This window comes from Pseudophryne corroboree, chromosome 10, assembly GCF_028390025.1.
Source record: "Pseudophryne corroboree isolate aPseCor3 chromosome 10, aPseCor3.hap2, whole genome shotgun sequence".
In the NCBI taxonomy this organism is placed as follows: domain Eukaryota; kingdom Metazoa; phylum Chordata; class Amphibia; order Anura; family Myobatrachidae; genus Pseudophryne; species Pseudophryne corroboree.
This window is the reverse complement of record NC_086453.1, coordinates 163,592,336-163,612,484: the sequence shown is the minus strand read 5'-3', so window position 1 is coordinate 163,612,484 and position 20,149 is coordinate 163,592,336. Positions and strand designations below refer to the sequence as shown.

Sequence of the window (20,149 nt, the reverse complement as noted above, 5' to 3'; positions counted from 1 at the left end):
CGGAGGTTTACTTAGAAAATGTGACCTAAGTTCTCTTTGTGGTGAGACTATATCTGTATGGACTAGCCAGTCTTAAGTTTTTTTCCTCTCCGATGACACTTGAGTAAAGCGCTGTCACTTAATGCAGGAATGGTCTTGTCAGAACTCACAATTGGCCATAATAAATTAGCATTTTTCTTAATGACATTACTGGCCGTCGTATAAGTAGTTACTAATGGTAGTACTTTACGTACAGCTTTTGTTTTTCTTAGTAGACAATGCTCACGTGGCACAGCAAGAGCTTTTTCCTTTGCTTTAATAAGATTATCCCTTCTATATCCCCTCTGGAGGAACTTAACCATCATATCATCAATTTCTTTCTCTGCATCGATGGTATTACTTGAAAATTAGTCTCGCTCTCAGGAACTGGGAATAAGGAAGTCCTTTTTTCATAGCTTCTGGATGAAAGCTATTTGCATGGAGTAATGTGTTTCTGTCCGTGGATTTGGGATACATAGATGTCAATAGCCCAGTATTGTTCCTTGTAATTTGAATTTCCTCAATGAGACAACTCCTGATGGATAACCCTCACTATAAAGGTCCGGACATAGAATTCTTTTTGCTATTATTGGAGAAAACCTTAACATGGAATTTTTTTTGGTTTGATGGGGTGTTTTATTTGCAGCGCTTGAGTTGCGCTATGGGAAGCAACGTGGCCCCAGCGTTTGCTAATGCGTACATGCTGTCAGTTGAGAAAAAATTATTCTTGGAGAATGTACCCTTTGCCAAGGATGTGATCCTCTTTTTACGCTACATTGATGACCTGCTCATAATTTGGGCTGGTAAACAAGAAGATTTTGTGAAGATACTTTTGTGAAGTATCAAGAAGATACTCCGCCCAGCGAAGTATTCTGGTGGCTTCCGCCAGCGCCACCCTGCTCCTTGTGCCGCCTTGGCAGTTTACATGAGCCACTGCGGTGATGTTGTCTGACTGAATCAGCACCGGTTGGTTGCGAAGCAGAAGCTCCGCTTGACTTAGGGCGTTGTATATGGCCCTTAGTTCCAGGATATTGATGTGCAGACAAGTCTCCTGACTTGACTACAGACCCTGGAAATTTCTTCCCTGTGCGACTGCCCCCCACCCTCGGAGGCTTGCATCCGTGGTCACCAGGACCCAGTCCTGAATGCCGAACAAGCGACCCTCGAGAAGGTGAGCACTCTGCAGCCACCACAGAAGAGACACCCTGGCCCTGGGGGATAGGGTGATCAGCCGCTGCATCTGAAGATGCGATCCGGACCACTTGTCCAACAGATCCCATTGAAAGGTCCTCGCATGGAACCTGCCGAAGGGAATGGCTTCGTATGACGCTACCATCTTTCCCAGGACTCGCGTGCATTGATGCACTGACACCTGTTTTGGTTTTAAGAGGTCTCTGACCAGAGGCACGAGCTCCTCAGCCTTCTCCGCCGGGAGAAAAACCTTCTTCTGGTCTGTGTCCAGAATCATGCCCAGTAAGGGCAGACGCGTCGTAGGAATCAGCTGCGACTTTGGAATATTCAGAATCCAGCCGTGCTGTTGCAACACTTCCCGAGAGTGTGCTACGCTGATCAGCAACTGCTCTCTGGACCTCGCCTTTATGAGAAGATCGTCCAAGTATGGGATAATTGTGACTCCTTGCTTTCGCAGAAGCACCATCATTTCTGCCATTACCTTGGTAAATATTCTCGGTGCCGTGGACAGACCAAACGGCAACGTCTGGAATTGGTAATGACAGTCCTGTACCACAAATCTGAGGTACTCCTGATGAGGTGGATAAATGGGGACATGCAGGTAAGCATCCTTTATGTCCAGAGACACCATAAAATCCCCCTCTTCCAGGCTTGCAATGACCGCTCTGAGCGATTCCATCTTGAACCTTTTCAGGTAAATGTTCAGGGATTTTAAATTCAATATGGGTCTGACCCAACCGTCCGGTTTCGGTACCACAAACATGGTGGAATAGTAACCCCTTCCCTGTTGAAGGAGGGGAACCTTTACCACCACCTGCTGGAGATATAATTTGTGAATTGCCGCTAACACTATTTCCCTCTCTATGGGGGAAGCTGGCAGGGCCAATTTGAGTTAACGGTGAGGGGGCATCACTTCGAATTCCAGCTTGTATCCCTGAGATACAATCTCTATAGCCCAGGGATCCACCCATGAGCGAACCCACTGGTGGCTGAAATTTCGGAGACGTGCCCCCACCGATCCTGGCTCCACCTGTGGAGCCCCAGCGTCATGCGGTGGATTTAGTGGAAGCCGGGGAGGACTTCTGTTCCTGGGAACTAGCTGTATTGTGCAGCTTCTTTCCTCTACCCCTGCCAAGAAAGGACGCACCTCGGACTTTCTTGCCTCTTTGAGATCGAAAGGACTGCATTTGGTAATATGGTGCTTTCTTAGGTTGTAGGGGAATATATGGCAAAACAATTTGACTTCCCAGCCGTAGCTGTGGAAACTAGGCCCGAGAGACCGTCCCCAAACAATTCCTCACCCTTATAAAGGTAAAACCTCCATGTGCCTTTTTGAGTCGGCATCACCTGTCCATTGCCGAGTCCACAGGACCCTTCTGGCAGAAAATCGACATTGCGTTTATTCTAGAGCCCAGTAGGCTAATGTTTCTTTGGGCATCTCTCATATATAGGACAGCGTCTTTTATATGCCCCAGGGTCAGTAATATAATATCCTTGTCCAAGGTATCAAATTCCTCAGATAAAGTATCTGTCCATGCTGCTACAGCACTACACATCCAGGCAGACGCAATTGCCGGCCTTAGTAGGGTACCTGAATGTGTATAAACGGACTTCAGGATACCTTCCTGCTTTCTATCCGCAGGAACTTTTAAGGTGGCCGTATCCTGTGACGGCAGGGCTACCTTCTTAGATAAGAGTGTCAAAGCTTTGTCTACACTAGGGGAGGTTTCCCAGCGTAACCTGCTCGCTGGCAGGAAAGGATATGCCATAAGCAACCGTTTGGAAATCTGCATTTTTCTATCTGGAGATTCCCAAGCTTTTTCACATAACTCATTCAACTCATGTGAAGGGGGAAAGGTTACCTCATGCCTTTTTTCCCCAAACATATAAACCCTCTTTTCAGGGACTGGGTTTTCCTCTGAGATGTGCAATACATCCTTCATTGCTATAATCATGTAGCGGATGGCTTAAGCCATTTTAGGCTGCAACTTTGCATCATCGCCATCGACACTGGAGTCAGAATCAGTGTCGATATCTGTGTCAACAATTTGGGATAGTGGGCGCTTCCGAGACCCTGACGGCCTCTGCGCTGTAGGATCAGGCATGGGTTGAGACCCTGACTGTCCCAAGGCTTCAGCTTTATCCAACCTTTTATGCAAGGAAGTAACATTATCATTTAAAACCTTCCACATATCTATCCAATCGGGCGTCGGCGATCCCACATTCATTTGTACCTGCTCTGCTTCCACATAGCCTTCCTCGTCAAACATGCCGACACAAGCGTACCGACACCACACACACAGGGGATGCTCTATTTGAGGACAGAAACCCCCCACAAGGCCTTTTGGAGAGACAGAGAGAGTATGCCAGCACACACCCCAGCGCTATATGACCCAGGAATTACACAGTAACCTAGTGTTTACCCAGTAACTGCTGTATATACTGATTTTGCGCTAAATTTATGTGCCCCCCCCCCCCCCCCCCCCCCTCTCTCTTTTTACCCTCTTTCTACCGTGAATCTGCAGGGGAGAGCCTGGGGAGCTTCCTCTCAGCAGAGCTGTGGAGAGAAAATGGCGCTGGTGAGTGCTGAGGAAGAAGCCCCGCCCCCTAGGCGGCGGGCTTCTGTCCCGCGATTTTGTGTAAAATAATGGCGGGGGCTCATGCATATATACAGTGCCCAACTGTATATTTGCCACTTTGCCAAGTGACCGGAGTGTGTGGGTTTAATGTGGGAGCAATGGTGCACAGCTGCAGTGCTGTGCGCTACCTCATATGAAGACTGGAGTCTTCTGCCGCCGCTTTTGAAGTCTTCTTGCTTCTCACGCCGGCTTCTGGCTCTGCGAGGGGGACGGCGGCGCGGCTCCGGGATCGGACGACCAAGGGTGCGTTCCTGTGTTCGATCCCTCTGGAGGTAATGGTGTCCAGTAGCCTAAGAAGCATGACCTATCCACAGTGAGTAGGGCTGCTTCTCTCCCCTCAGTCCCACGTAGCAGAGAGTCTGTTGCCAGCAGATCTCTCTGAAAATAAAAAAATCCTACCAAAATACTTTCTATTTAGCAAGCTCAGGAGAGCTCACTAAGTTGCACCCAGCTCGTCCGGGCACAGATTCAAACGGAGGTCTGGAGGAGGGACAGAGGGAGGAGCCAGTGCACACCAGTATTCCTAATTCTTTCTTAAAGTGCGCTGTCTCCTGCAGAGCCAGTCTATTTCCCATGGTCCTTACGGTGTCCCCAGCATCAACTAGGACGTTAGAGAAATAAAGGGAACACTTAAACACAATGTCACTCCAAGTCAATCACACTTCTGTGAAATCAAATTGTCCACTTAGGAAGCAACACTGATTGACAATTAATTTCACATGCTATTGTGCAAATGGAATAGACAACAGGTGGAAATTATGGGCAATTAGCAAGACACCCCCAATAACGGAGTTGTTCTGCAGGTGGTGACCACAGACCACTTCTCAGCTCCTATGCTTTCTGGTTGATGTTTTGGTCACTTTTGAAAGCTGGCGGTGCTTTCTTTCTAGTGGTAGCATAAGATGCAGTCTACAACCCACACAAGTGGCTCAGGTAGTGCAGCTCATCCAGGATGGCACATCAATGTGAGCTGTGGCAAGAAGGTTTGCTGTGTCTGTCAGCGTAGTGTCCAGAGCATGGAGGCGCTACCAGGAGACAGGCCCAGTACATCAGGAGACGTGGAGGAGGCCGTAGGAGGGCAACAAACCAGCAGCAGGACCGCTTCCTCCGCCTTTGTTCAAGGAGGAACACTGCCAGAGCCCTGCAAAATGACCTCCAGCAAGCCACATATGTGCATGTATCTACTCAAACGATCAGAAACAGACTCCACGAGGGTGGTATGAGGGCCCGACGTCCACAGGTGGGGGTTGTGCTTACAGCCCAACACCGTGCAGGACGTTTGGCATTTGCCAGAGAACACCAAGAGTGGCAAATTCGCCACTGGCGCCCTGTGCTCTTCACAGATGAAAGCAGGTTCTCACTGAGCACGTGACAGACGTGACAGTCTGGAGACGCCAAGGAGAACGTTCTGCTGCCTGCAACATCCTCCAGCATGACCGGTTTGGCAGTGGGTTAGTAATTGTGTGGGGTGGTATTTCTTTGGGGGGCCGCACAGCCCTCCATGTGCTCGCCAGAGGTAGCCTGACTGCCATTAGGTACCGAGATGAGATCCTCAGACCCCTTGTGAGACCATATGCTGGTGCGGTCGGCTCTGGGTTCCTCCTAATGCAAGACAATACTAGACCTCATGTGGCTGGAGTGTGTCAGCAGTTCCTGCAAGACTAAGCCAATGATGCTATGGACTGGCCCGCCCGTTGCCCAGACCTAAATCCAATTGAGCACATCTGGGACATCATGTCTCGCTCCATCCACCAGAGACTGTCCAGGAGTTGGTGGATGCTTTAGTCCAGGTCTGGGAGGACATCCCTCAGGAGACCATCCACCACCTCATCAGGAGCATGCCCAGGCGTTGTAGGGAGATCATACAGGCACGTGGAGGCCACACACACTACTGAGCATAATTTTGACTTGTTTTAAAGGACATTACATAAAAGTTGGATCAGCCTGTGGTGTGTTTTTCCACTTTAATTTTGAGTCTGACTCCAAATCCAGACATCCATGGGTTAATAAATTTGATTTCTATTGATAATTTGTGTGATTTTGTTGTCAGCACATTCAACTATGTAAAGAACAAAGTATTTAATAAGAATATTTCATTCATTCAGATCTAGGATGTGTTTTTAGTGTTCCCTTTATTTTTTTGAGATCGCCGTCCCCCTATCCTCTTTTCTATATATCTATACACCTATCTATATAAAAATGTCATATATACATTATATCTGAATATATATGAATGACATGTTGAATACAACAGTTAAGGAAATTAACCTGGAAAAGTAATATGGACCATCCGTTATAGACCGTAGTTAACCTAACCTTGGTTGGGAATTCTCCTCATACATGCGTTCTTTGCCTTCCTTGAACAGGCTAATTGTCTGCTTTGTCTTCTTCAAAAGGTTCTCCATAAAAACTCGAAAATATTCATTTTCTCCAAGAGTCTCCATCTTTCCCTCATAACGAGACATTATCGTACGGAGGTGCTGGTAGGTGTCAGGCAAAAGGTCCAGTATATAGGGAGGGCTGTTTTTTAAAGCAAGCCTTTGGTTCTGGCACAAACGAACAACCTACACAATGTGGGAAAAGCATATGATTACTATTTACAAGTTGAAAGGATAAAAAAAAAAAAAAAATTAATAATAATAATAATAATAATAATAATAATAATAATAATAATAATAATAATAATACTAATAATAATATCTGTCAAAACATAACAAGTTTATAAATAAGAGTGCCAACATATTACATAGCACTGTTCCTTTTATCAAATAACAGAAAAGATGGCCCAGTTCAAATGAGCTTTCTACCCTAAGAGGATGGGAAGAAACGGATACATACGTGTCTGTGGCTGCTGTGTAAAGCCCACTGATATTAACCACACCTAACAGTTAATGTAGCTAATTCAATAACATATGATGTGACACTGGAGCTTTGTAACTTGTATAAAACCACTATTGCCCACTTAACTGACATGATCAGATCACATGCGACCACGACACTCCACTGTGTCCCTCAGTTTTTGACAAGGACATTTGTTCTGCTGACGTGCATAATATATTTAAAAAATACTCTTTAAAACTACATAAAATAAAAATACACCTTATGGTAAGTACTTAACATTGATAATGGTATTTCTCCTAAGTCCACAGGTTACACAGGATACATTGGGATATGATGGAGCGACAGCGGATTTGCACCAAACTGTCAAAGCTTTTCGACCTCCCAACATGCAACAAACCCGTCCATATCTCCACCTCCTGGCTCAGGCAAATCAGTTGTTTTCCAAAGCTCAAGGCAGGAGCATCATAGAGAGCCCTAATCAGGGGAGAACACACATGCACACCCTTACATACAAGAAGTTAGTGAGTATAAGGATCCTCAAATCAGGTGCGTCAGGGTGGGATCCCTGTGGAACCTGTGGACTTAGGAGTAATACAGTTATCAACTACGGTGAGATCCTTGCTATGTTCGATTTTGACTATGCGATTTCCCTTTTACTCCCCCAGAGCCCAGATAGCACAGATAGTCAAAATCTGTACAATCTGTGCTTGAGATTTTGTCTATGTACGATTTTCACTAAGTGCCAATTTTGACTATACTTTGTACTAGATTGTACACTAGATAGTCAAGATTGACTTGCCTGCAGTGTCTATCTAACCTTACGATACCGACCCCACGGGAGCGCGCATCGGGATTGAATCTGTCTCGCAAGCTGCCTAGAACCATGAGATATGCACTAACTTTTCATAAGATTTTGACTATATAGTCAAAATCTCACAGATTTATCTCAACGTGTGTACACACCCTAAGTTCTTACCATAACGTATAATTCTCCAGCAGGGTCCACAGGGTATCTACAGGATACATTGGGCTGTCCCAAAGCAATTTAGTGGTGGGGACGATCCTGATTGGACAAGAGAATAATTTGCCTGCATTCAGCATCCTGAGAGGCAAAGATATCAAAGGCATAATGTCTAATGAATGTGTTAATGGAAGACCATGTCGCTGCTTTATCTGTTCTGCTGAAGAACCACATTGTGGTGCCCATGATGGACCTACCTTACGAGTTGAGTGAGCAGACACTGGGGGTAATTTAGACACTGGGGGACCTTTAGACCTGTCAACCTAGAAACCCTGTCGACCTTCCATCCATGTCGACCTAGTGACTGTTGACCTATAGTGGTCGACCTAGACACTGTCGATCTTCAGACCGGATCCCTATCCGCGCGTCTAGAGCTTCTCCAAAGAGTGCCTGACCTGTATAGGGTAGGGACTCTACACTTTTTCTGGATTCTGAGTCGGCAGACCACTGGCGCAGCCACAGTCCCCGACGAGCTGAAACAGCCATGGAAGATATTCCCACAGCCATGGAACCCAGGTCTTTCATGGATTCTACCATAAAACCTGCTGAATCATGTATGTTGCGTAAAAATAATGCAACATCATCCTTAACCATCGTATCCAAATCCTCAAGTAAGGTAGCCGACCACTTTACTATAGCCTTTGCTATCCATGCACTAGCAATAGTGGGACATAATATTGCCCCTGAAGCAGTGTACATTGATTGAAGTGTTTTATCAATTTTCCGATCAGTCTGGACACAGATGCATCAACAATCAGCGGGTTTTCCCATTTTTTTTCTATCCTCCACCGGGAAAGGAAACGCCACCTGTACCCGTTTAGGGATCTGAAATATTTTCTCAGGGTTTTCCCATGCTTTTTCAAATATAGCCTTCAATTCCTTTGACGCAGGGAAGGTTAGCGAGGCTTTTTTGTTTTCAGTGAAAAAGGCCTCCTCAACCATGTCAGGTGTGGTATCATTGAATATTCAACACATCCCTGATAGCCTCTATCATCAATTGCACCCCTTTTGCAGGAGATGCGGACTCTTGCGACACATCCCCATCACAGTCTGTGGTGTCAGTATCTGTATTGTCTTGTGTGACATGCACAAGCGCACGTTTATGGGGGTATATAGCGGAGCATCCTGAGGTACCAGAAACCGGCCATACTGCCATAGAGCTCTGTAATACCTGGGTTGCAGATTCATTACTTGCAACCCTGTCAGACATCTGAGAAATCCAAGATTTGATAGAGGAAAACCACTCAAGTTCCCTTGCCGACGATATCTGTGCTAAACCAGTGCTATCCTAATTACATGGAATGGGATCATCATGGGAGGATAAATCCTCTGCAGCATATGACACAGTATCCCTGGACATAGCTAAAGGAGACCACCAAAGACTCCAAACACACACACACAGGAGAGGGCAGACAGAGTTCTTCCCCCCCCCCCCCCCCCCCCAAGAACAGCAAGAGAGACGGATTGGAGCCAACCCACACACAGCACTTTTACCAAAGGGAGACCCCTTATCAGCGCTGACTGTGCACCTTAATAGGACACCGTCGTATTACAGCCTCCCGCCCCTCTTCTACGACCCCCTGGTACCGTTTACAGATAGCTGGAGTTGCTGTAGAGGGACCGGATTCTCCTCCTCAGCGCTGTGCAGGCAGGAAAATGGCGCTGAAACGCTGCTGGGTCCGCTCTGGAGGAGAAGCTCCGCCCTCGTAATGGCGCTGTCTTCCCGCTCTTCTTGGATTATACTGGCCTGAGGAATTAGTGCTGGCTGAGATCTGAGGGCCCAGACAGGCTCTGGACCAGTGTAGGGGGGTAAGCGCTGGCCCAGGGCGCCCCTCACAGTGCCGAACCATGTACCGCCGAGCCTTCCCAGGAGCACAGTTAATACTGCGCTCCCTCCACGCTGCCACAATCTTCACACCTGCCCACCACATGCTAGGGGGAGGGGAGGTCAGTGTCTCACTCACCACCTCAGCTCTGTAAGGGGTTGTTGGCATGGTGCTGGGGCGAGTGGTCCCCTGTGGCGGAGAACGATCAGACCCCTCTGGAGCTCAATGTCCAGTCAGCGGAAACAGTGGCTCAGACCCCGCAGGGTGTACACTGCTCCCCCCTTTAGTCCCTCGCTGCAGGGAGGCTGTTGCCAGCACCATCCCTTTAAAATAAACTCTAAAAAATAACTTTTACTAGGAAAACTCAGGAGAGCTCGCCTAGCTGTGACCGGCTCCTCGGGGCACATTTTCTAAACAGAGTCTGGTAGAAGGGGCAAAGAGGGAGGAGCCAGCCCACATTCTCAGACTCTTAAATTGCCAGTGGCTCCTGGTAGACCAGTCTATACCCCATGGTACTAATGTGGACCCCAGCATCCTCTAGGACATAAGAGAAATAACTCACCCAAATCTAACTCTTTCTGTAAATGTTTTAACTGCCACACCTGCAGTGCAGATGGTTTTGCCCATCTGCCAACAAATGTGCTGCTACAATAAGGTCTGAATTACCCCCATTATCCGGAACAGGGAGATCAGCTTGAGAATATGCTTCTGAACTCACCATCCGAAGCTATCTCGCTAGTGTCTGCTTATCAGCAGGCCATCCTCTCTTGTGAAATCCGTAGAGAACAAAGAGAATCTGTCTCTGATAGCACTGGTACGATCTACGTAGATCCCTAAGGCACGGACTACGGCCAACGATGCATCTCCCGTTTAAAGGTCCGGCACTTGGAAAGACGGGACTACAATTTCTTCGTTAAGGTGGACTTTAGACACCACCTTAGGAAGGAAGATACCCAGATTTAGTTCCGAGAACTGCTCTATCTGGATTATAAAAAATAAGAATTTACTCACCGGTAATTCTATTTCTCGTAGTCCGTAGTGGATGCTGGGAACTCCGTAAGGACCATGGGGAATAGACGGGCTCCGCAGGAGACTGGGCACTCTAAAGAAAAGATTAGGTACTATCTGGTGTGCACTGGCTCCTCCCTCTATGCCCCTCCTCCAGACCTCAGTTAGGGAAACTGTGCCCGGAAGAGCCGACATTACAAGGAAAGGATTTGGAAACCAGGGTAAGACTCATACGAGCCACACCAATCACACCGAACAACTTGTGATAACCTTACCCAGTTAACAGTATGAACAACAACTGAGCCTCACTTAACGGATGGCTCATAACAATAACCCTTATTTAAGCAATAACTATATACACGTATTGCAGAAAGTCCGCACTTGTGACGGGCGCCCAGCATCCACTACGGACTACGAGAAATAGAATTACCGGTGAGTAAATTCTTATTTTCTCTGACGTCCTAGTGGATGCTGGGAACTCCGTAAGGACCATGGGGATTATACCAAAGCTCCCAAACGGGCGGGAGAGTGCGGATGACTCTGCAGCACCGAATGAGCAAACACAAGGTCCTCCTCAGCCAGGGTATCAAACTTGTAGAACTTTGCAAAGGTTTTTGGACCCAACCAAGTAGCCGCTCGGCAAAGCTGTAAAGCAGAGACCCCTTGGGCAGCCGCCCAAGAAGAGCCCACCTTCCTTGTGGAATGGGCTTTTACTGATTTTGGATGCGGCAATCCAGCCGCAGAATGAGCCAGCTGAATCGTGCTACAGATCCAGCGAGCAATAGTTTGCTTTGAAGCAGGAGCACCCAGCTTGTTGGGTGCATGCAGGATAAACAGCGAGTCAATCTTCCTGACTCCAGCCGTTCTGGAAACATATTTTCAAAGCCCTGACTACGTCCAGCAACTTGGAGTCCTCCAAGTCCAGAGTAGCCGCAGGCACCACAATAGGTTGGTTCAAATGAAACGATACCACCTTTGGGAGAAATTGGGGATGAGTCCTCAATTCTGCCCTGTCCATATGGAAGATCAGATATGGGCTTTTACATGACAAAGCCGCCAATTCCGACACACGCCTAGCCGATGCTAAGGCCAACAGCATGACCACTTTCCACGTGAGATACTTTAGTTCCACGGTCTTAAGTGGCTCAAACCAGTGGGATTTCAGGAAACCCAACACAACGTTAAGATCCCAGGGTGACACTGGTGGCACAAAAGGGGGCTGAATATGCGGCACTCCCTTAACAAACGTCTGAACCTCAGGCAGTGAAGCCAGTTCTTTTTGAAAGAAAATGGATAGGGCCGAAATCTGGACCTTTATGGACCCCAATTTTAGGCCCATAGTCACCCCTGACTGTAGGAAGTGCAGGAATCGACCCAGCTAGAATTCCTCTGTAGGGGCCTTTCTGGCCTCACACCAAGCAACATATTTTCTCTATATACGGTGATCATGCTTTGCTGTCACGTCCTTCCTAGCCTTTATCACCTTAGGAATAACTTCATCCGGAATGCCTTTTTCCGCTAGGATCCGGCGTTCAATTGCCATGCCGTCAAAACGCAGCCGCGGTAAGTCTTGGAACAGACAGGGCCCTTGTTGCAGCAGGTCCTGTCTGAGAGGCAGAGGCCATGGGTCCCCTGTGCGCATTTCTTGCAGTTCCGGGTCCTTCTTGGCCAATCTGGAACAATGAGTACTGTTCTTATTCCTCTCTTTCTTACTATTCTCAGTACCTTGGGTATGAGAGGAAGAGGAGGAAACACATATACCGACTGGTACACCCACGGTGTCACTAGGACGTCCACAGCTATCGCCTGAGGGTCCCTTGACCTGGCGCAATATCTTTTTAGCTTTTTGTTGAGGCGGGACGCCATCATGTCCACCTGTGGCAGTTCCCATCGCTTTGCAATCTGTGTGAAAACTTCTTGATGAAGTCCCCACTCTCCCGGGTGGAGGTAGTGTCTGCTGAGGAAGTCTGCTTCCCAGTTGTCCACTCCCGGAATGAACACTGCTGACAGTGCTTGCACGTGATTCTCCGCCCACCGAAGAATCTTTGTGGCTTCCGCCATTGCCATCCTGCTTCTTGTGCCGCCCTGGCGGTTTACATGGGCGACCGCTGTGATGTTGTCTGACTGAATCAGCACTGGCCGGTTTCGAAGCAGGGGCTCTGCTTAACTCAGGGTGTTGTAAATGGCCCTTAGTTCCAGTATATTTATGTGTAGAGAAATCTCCAGACTTGACCACAGCCCTTGGAAGTTTCTTCCCTGAGTGACTGCCCCCCATCCTCGGAGGCTTGCATCCATTGTCACCAGGACCCAGTCCTGTATGCCGAACCTGCGGCCCTCGAGAAGGTGAGCACTCTGCAGCCACCACAGAAAAGACACCCTGGCCCTTGGGGACAGGGTGATCAGCCGAAGCATCTGAAGATGCGATCCGGACCACTTGTCCCACAGATCCCACTGAAAGATCCTTGCATGGAACCTGCCGAAGGGAATGGCTTCGTATGAAGCCACCATCTTTCCCAGGACTCACGTGCAGTGATGCACCGATACCTGTTTTGGTTTCAGGAGGTCCCTGACCAGAGATGCTAATTCCTGGGCCTTCTCCACCGGGAGAAACAACTTCTTCTGTTCTGTGTCCAGAATCATGCCCAGGAAAAGCAGACACGTCGTAGGAATCAGCTGCGACTTTGGAACATTCAGAATCCAGCCGTGCTGTTGCAACACTTCCTGAGAGAGTGCTACGCTGATCAACAACTGCTCTCTGGACCTCGCCTTTATGAGGAGATCGTCCAAGTACGGGATAACTATAACTCCCTTCTTCCGAAGGAGTATCATCATTTCGGCCATTACCTTGGTAAATATCCTCGGTGCCGTGGACAGGCCAAACGGCAACGTCTGGAACTGGTAATGACAGTCCTGTAACAAACCTGAGGTACTCCTGGTGAAGTGGGTAAATGGGGACATGCAAGTAAGCATCCTTGATGTCCAGCGACACCATAAAATCCCCCTCTTCCAGGCTTGCAATAACCGCTCTGAGCGATTCCATTCTGAACTTGAATTTCTTTATATAAAAGTGTTCAAGGATTTTAAATTCAGAATGGGTCTCACCGAACCGTCCGGTTTCGGTACCACAAACAAACAGTGTGGAATAGTAACCCCTTCCCTGTTGAAGGAGGGGGACCCTGACAATCACTTGCTGGAGGTACAGCTTGTGAATTGCCGCCAGTACTACCTCCCTTTCCATGGGGGAAGCTGGCAAGGCTGATTTGAAGTAACGGCAGGGGGGGTCGTCGCTTCGAATTCCAGCTTGTATCCCTGAGATACAATTTGTACAGCCCAGAGATCCACCTGTGAGCGAACCCACTGGTTGCTGAAGTTTCGGAGACACGCTCCCACCGCACCTGGCTCCGCCTGTGGAGCCCCAACGTCATGCGGTGGACTTAGTGGAAGCAGGGGAGGATTTTTGTTCCTGGGAACTGGCTGCATGGTGTAGCTTCTTACCTCTACCCCTGCCTCTGGCAAGAAAGGATGCGCCCCTGACCCTCTTGCCTTTCTGAGAACGAAAGGACTGCATTTGATAATACGGTGCTTTCTTAGGCTGTGAGGAAACTTGAGGCAAGAAAGTCGACTTTCCAGCTGTCGCTGTGGACACGAGGTCCGATAGACCGTCCCCAAACAATTCCTCACCCTTATAAGGCAAAACCTCCATGTGTTTTTTAGAATCAGCATCTCCTGTCCATTGCCAAGTCCATAAGACCCTCCTGGCAAAAATGGACATTGCATTAATTCTAGAGCCCAGCAGGCAAATGTCCCTCTGAGCATCCCGCATATATAAGACGACGTCTTTTATATGGCCCAGGGTTAGCAAAACAGTATCCCTGTCGAGGGAATCTATGTCGTCTGACAGAGTATCTGTCCATGCTGCTACAGCACTACACATCCAGGCTTGTCACGATCCGGGTATCTGGACGCCATTTCTTACCTATCAGATGCCTCCTAAGGCTGGCTCAGCGCTCCAGGACCGGATCCCATCTGTCATCCTGATGTGCACATTCCCGCATCCTCGCCTGTCTCTCTGGACGCAGTCACAGTAACGCTTTATACATCTGGCATGGCGTCTCCCGCGGCCTCTGCCGCCGTCCCTGAGCTTCTGCATTCAGAGTGGCGATTACGTCAGCCGCGGCCTCCGCTGTGTCCGCGTGGTTGGATGTGCATCTGTCAGCCTGGCGTCTCCTGTCTCCGGTGGCCAGCGCCGCCATTACTGTTTTCCAGACCACATGGATTACAATCCAAACTTCCCTCCAAGTGTCTGCATGGGCGCAGCCATCTTGGATTCTGTCAGCTGATCTTTCCTACCAATCCGTTGTCAGTATTATTAATTTGCATAATTGCCTAGCCAATGCCTTCCTTGCTGCAGGTATAAATAGGTTGTGCCTGAGCAAGGAAGGCGTCAGTGCTTTGGTTGTCAAACCTAGTTCCAGTTTGTCTCTCTTCTGTGAATGTCTTCCAGGTTCCAGCTCCTGTCTCCAGACTTCTGCTATAGAGACCCGCACCAGCATTCCATCTGCGGTGTAGCCTGACTCTCCGATCCATTCTGGACTCACCTGTTTCCAGCTACAACATCACCTGCTTCCAGCTTAGCTTCCAGCTTAGCTTCCAGCAGTGTACAGCTTCTCTTAAAGGGCCGGTGTCCTTTCTGCAGTTTACCACTCTCCACCGTTATTATTATTTCTCCGCTCTCAAATTCTACATTTCATCTACATTGCATCGCTCTCAAGCTTTATTTATTATTTAACTGGTTCCAGCCAGTATCCACTCCGTGCCAACACCTGTCTGGTTCTAACCAGTACCCACAGCAGCATTTTATCTACAGCAGTCCAGCTTTCCCTGGAACACCAGCTGGTACGACCCTGGGCTTTCCTCATTGCTACAGTTGAGCCTGGTAAGGACTTTCCAACTTGCAGATAATAAGAACTGTCTCATACCACCAGAGCTCTGTGGTCCCTGCCACCCTGTAGTACCCAGGAACTGTATTATTATTTCTCTGCTGATTTTTATGTTTCTTTTTACTGCTACTGTGATGCATGGAGTTTGTCATAAATAAATATCATTGACTTTTACTCAAGTTGTCGTGGTCACGCCTTCGGGCGGTTTCTCTTCATGTTACTTACATGTCCAGGGGTCTGATACAACCTCCCAGGTTCCGGTACATCTCAGCCCCTACAACTGAGGCTGCCTTCCGTCAGCTCAGGCCCTCAGTTGTGACAAGGCTGAAGCAATAGCAGGTCTCAGTAGAGTACCAGAGTGTGTGTACACTGACTTCAGGATAGCTTCCCGCTTTCTATCCGCAGGCTCCTTTAGGGCGGCTGTATCCTGAGACGGCAGGGCCACCTTTTTAGATAAGCGTGTCAGCGCCTTGTCCACCCTAGGGGAGGTTTCCCAACGTAACCTGTCCGTTGGCGGGAAAGGGTACGCCATCAGTAACCTCTTAGAACTCACTAGTTTCTTATCAGGGGAACTCCACGCTTCTTCACATAATTCATTTAATTTATCAGATGGGGGAAAAGTCACTGGCTGCTTTTTCTCCCCAAACATATAACCCCTCTTGGTATTAACAGGGTTAATCTCAGAAATGTGTAATACATCTTTCATTGCAATAATCATGTATCGGATGGCCTTGGTCATTTTAGACTGTAAATGTGCCTCATCATCGTCGACACTGGAGTCGGACTCCGTGTCAACCATCTGAGATAGAGGGCGTTTATGAGCCCCTGACGGTTTCTGAGTCGCCTGGGCAGGCGCGGGCTGAGACCCCGGCTGTCCCAAGGCTGCTGCGTCATCAAACCTTTTATGTAAGGAGTTGACATTGTCGTTTAAGACCTTCCACATATCCATCCAATCAGGTGTCGGCCCCAACGGGGGCGACACCACACTTATCTGCCCTTGCTCCGCCTCCACGTAACCCTCCTCATCAAACATGTCGACACAGCCGTACCGACACACCGCACACACACATGGAATGCTCAGACTGAGGACAGGACCCCACAAAGTCCTTTGGGGAGACAGAGAGAGAGTATGCCAGCACACAACACAGCGCTATATAACACATGTATTTTCACTTATAATAAGTGATTACCCAATAGCTGCCTTATATGTTTTATTTGCGCCTAAATTTATGTGCCCCCCCTCTCTTTTTTACCCTTCTTGTACCTGGATACTGCAGGGGAGAGCCTGGGGAGCTGCTTCCAGCGGAGCTGTGAAGAAAAAATGGCGCTGGTGTGCTGAGGAAGAAGGCCCCGCCCCCTCAGTGGCGGGCTTCTGTCCCGCTTTCTGTGTAAAAAAATGTCGGGGGTTCTTACATATATACAGTGCCAGACTGAATATATGTATTTTTATTGCCAAAAGGTACTTCAATTGCTGCCCAGGGCGCGCCCCCCCCCAGCGCCCTGCACCCTACACTGACCGGAGTGTGTAAGTGTGCTGGGAGCAATGGCGCACAGCTACGGTGCTGTGCGCTACCTTAAATGAAGACAGGAGTCTTCTGCCACCGATTTCGTCGTCTTCAAGCTTCTGTTCTTCTGGCTCTGCGAGGGGGACGGCGGCGCGGCTCCGGGAACGGGCGATCGAGGACAGGTGCCTGTGTTCGAACCCTCTGGAGCTAATGGTGTCCAGTAGCCTAATAAGCACAAGCTAGCTCCAAGCAGGTAGGTTTGCTTCTCTCCCCTTAGTCCCTCGTAGCAGTGAGTCTTTTGCCAGCAGAAGCTCACTGAAAATAAAAAACCTAATAAATACTTTACTAGTAAGCTCAGGAGAGCCCACTAGGAGCACCCAGCTCTGGCCGGGCACAGATTCTAACTGAGGTCTGGAGGAGGGGCATAGAGGGAGGAGCCAGTGCACACCAGATAGTACCTAATCTTTCTTTAGAGTGCCCAGTCTCCTGCGGAGCCCGTCTATTCCCCATGGTCCTTACGGAGTTCCCAGCATCCACTAGGACGTCAGAGAAATAATAAAAAAAATGGGACGTCATAACAATGCCCCTAAATCTGAAACGCTTCTTGCTGAAAGCAACAGCCAGCAGAAAGAAAACTACAGCCGTCAACCATTTAAGATCCACTCTCCTAAGTGGTTCAAATGGGGCAACTTGAAGGGCCTTTAGAACTAAACTTAAGTCCCAAGGCACTGTAGGAGGAACAAAAAGGAGGTTGAATGCACAACCAGTGGTTGGCAATTTTCTTTTGGAACCATACAGTCAGTGCTGACACTTGCACTCTCAAGGTAGCCACCCTTAAACCTTTATCCATTTCTGCCTGAAGGAATGCTAGTATTCTGGAAACACTAAAAGACCTAGGGTACAATTTCCATTCACTGCACCACTAAATATAGGCTTGCCATATTCCGTGATAAATGCGAGCTGAGGAAGGTTTACTTGCTCTGAGCCTTGTTTGAATTACCTGTTGTGAGAATCCTCTTGACTTCAGGATAGAAGTCTCAAGAGCCACGCTGTCAAAGACAGTTGATGCAGATGTCTGTGATAACAAGGCCCTCGAGTCCGTAGATCTGGACGTTGAGGGAGTAGGAATGGAGCATCCGTCGACATCCTCTGCAGATCTGTGTACCGATGTCTTCTGGGACAAGACGGAGCTATTAGTATCACAGCATCCTTTCCTTGTTTTACCTCTCTCACGACCCTGGGTAACAGGACGATGGGAGGAAACACGTATGCCAGATGAAAGTCCCATCTCCCCGACAGGGCATCCACAAAGATCGCTTTGAAATCCTTTGTTCTTGATCCATGTGTGTGTCTGGTGTCCCCAGGCTACTGACTCTTACCTTTTCTGCCAGTACCACATACTTGTTTGTTATACGGACAGCACCTGGTGTTCCCAGGTGGTCTCCTCTCCAAGTACTAACCAGGCCCCACACTGCTTAAGCTTGCAAGATCAGGCGAGATTGGGCATATCCAGTGTGATATGGCTGTAGATGGTTATTGTCCATCCGGCACACCTACACCCCGTGGTATTCACAGGTAGTCTCTTATCAGAAAATTTAAACCAGGCACAACACTGCTTAACTTCCAACATCAAATGAGATTGGGCATTTCTGGTGTGATGCGGCAGTAGATGGAAACAGATGTTGGAGAGGTCTTGAGTGGAATTGTGCCACTCCACCATGTCTATTCACCATCAAACCCATAATTTGCATTGCTGTGTGAATTGATATTGTTTGGAGAGCCCGTACCACATTCCAAAGACCACTCTTTGGAAGACAACTCAGGAGAATTCAAGGCCAGAACCACAATCTCCTGATTAAGGTGGAAAGACACCATCTTGGGTAAATAACCTGGGCGTGTCCGAAGAACCACACGGTCATGGTGAAAAATCAAATAGGGGGACTTATAGGATAAGGCACCCAAGTCCGAGACCCTTCTAGCTGAAGCAATAGCCAGCAAAAACAGCACCTTAAGGGAAAGCCACTTAAGGTCAGCAGAGGTAAGAGGCTCAAAACGGAGACTCTTGTGAAGCCTCCAAAACCACCGACGGATGCCAAGTGGCCCCAGGTGGCACATGAGGAGGCTGAATCCTCAGCACACCCTGAGTGAATGTATGGACCTCAGATAGGGTAGCGATATCTCTGAAACCAAACCAACAAGGCCGAGATGTGAACCTTGAGGGAGGCCAGACGCAGGCCTAAATCCAGGCCTTGTTGTAGAAAGGCCAATAGTTTGGCTGTACTAAACTTGAAAACGTCATGATTGTGAGACGCACACCAAGTAAAGTAAGCATTTAAGACCCTATGGTATATCAGAGCAGAAGCCGGCTTACGGGCCTTCAACATAGTTTGAACGGCCGCCTTAGAAAAACCCTTGGCTCCCAGGACGGAAGCTTCAAGAGCCATGCCGTCAAAGCCAGACAGGCCAATTCCTGATAATCACAAGGGCCCTGAACGAGGTGGTCTGGTCGTTGTGGAAGTAGAAGGGAACGATCCAACAAGAGGCCCTGCAGATTGGAGAACCAGTGCCGCCTGGGCCACGCTGGAGCGACTAGAAGTAGGTTTCCTCCTCCTTGCTTGAACTTCTGTGCATGCCCAGGCGTTGTAGGGAGGTCATTCAGGCACGTGGAGGCCACACACTACTGAGCCTCATTTTGACTTGTTTTAAAGGACATTACATCAAAGTTGGATCAGCCTGTAGTGTGTTTTTCCACTTTAATTTTGAGTCTGACTCCAAATCCAGACCTCCATGGGCTAATAAATTTGAATTCCATTGATAATTTGTGTGATTTTGTTGTCAGCACATTCAACTATGTAAAGAACAAAGTATTTAATAAGAATATTTCATTCATTCAGATCTAGGATGTGTTGTTTAAGTGGTCCCTTTATTTTTTTGAGATAGATATATACACATACATACATACATACACACACACATACAGTTGTGCTCATAAGTTTACATACCATAGCAGAATTTGTGATTTACTGGCCAGTTGTCAGAGAATATGAATGATAACTCACAAACTCTTCTTTCACTCATGGTTAGTGGTTGGGTGATGCCATTTATTGTCAAACAACTGTGTTTGCTCTTTTTAAATAATATTGATAACAGAAACTACCCA

The 20,149-nt window shown here is 48.1% G+C and overlaps 1 protein-coding gene across 2 annotated transcripts in view; it reads right to left on the bottom strand.

The window, feature by feature from the left end:
* CBL (Cbl proto-oncogene) overlaps window positions 1–20,149 on the bottom strand; it is a 334,599-nt gene that overhangs the window by 258,678 nt on the left and 55,772 nt on the right. For both annotated transcript variants that reach the window (XM_063942916.1, XM_063942917.1), the window contains exon 2: window positions 6,165–6,412. In XM_063942916.1, the coding sequence (XP_063798986.1) occupies window positions 6,165–6,412 (248 nt within the window). The remainder of the gene's footprint in view (window positions 1–6,164; window positions 6,413–20,149) is intronic.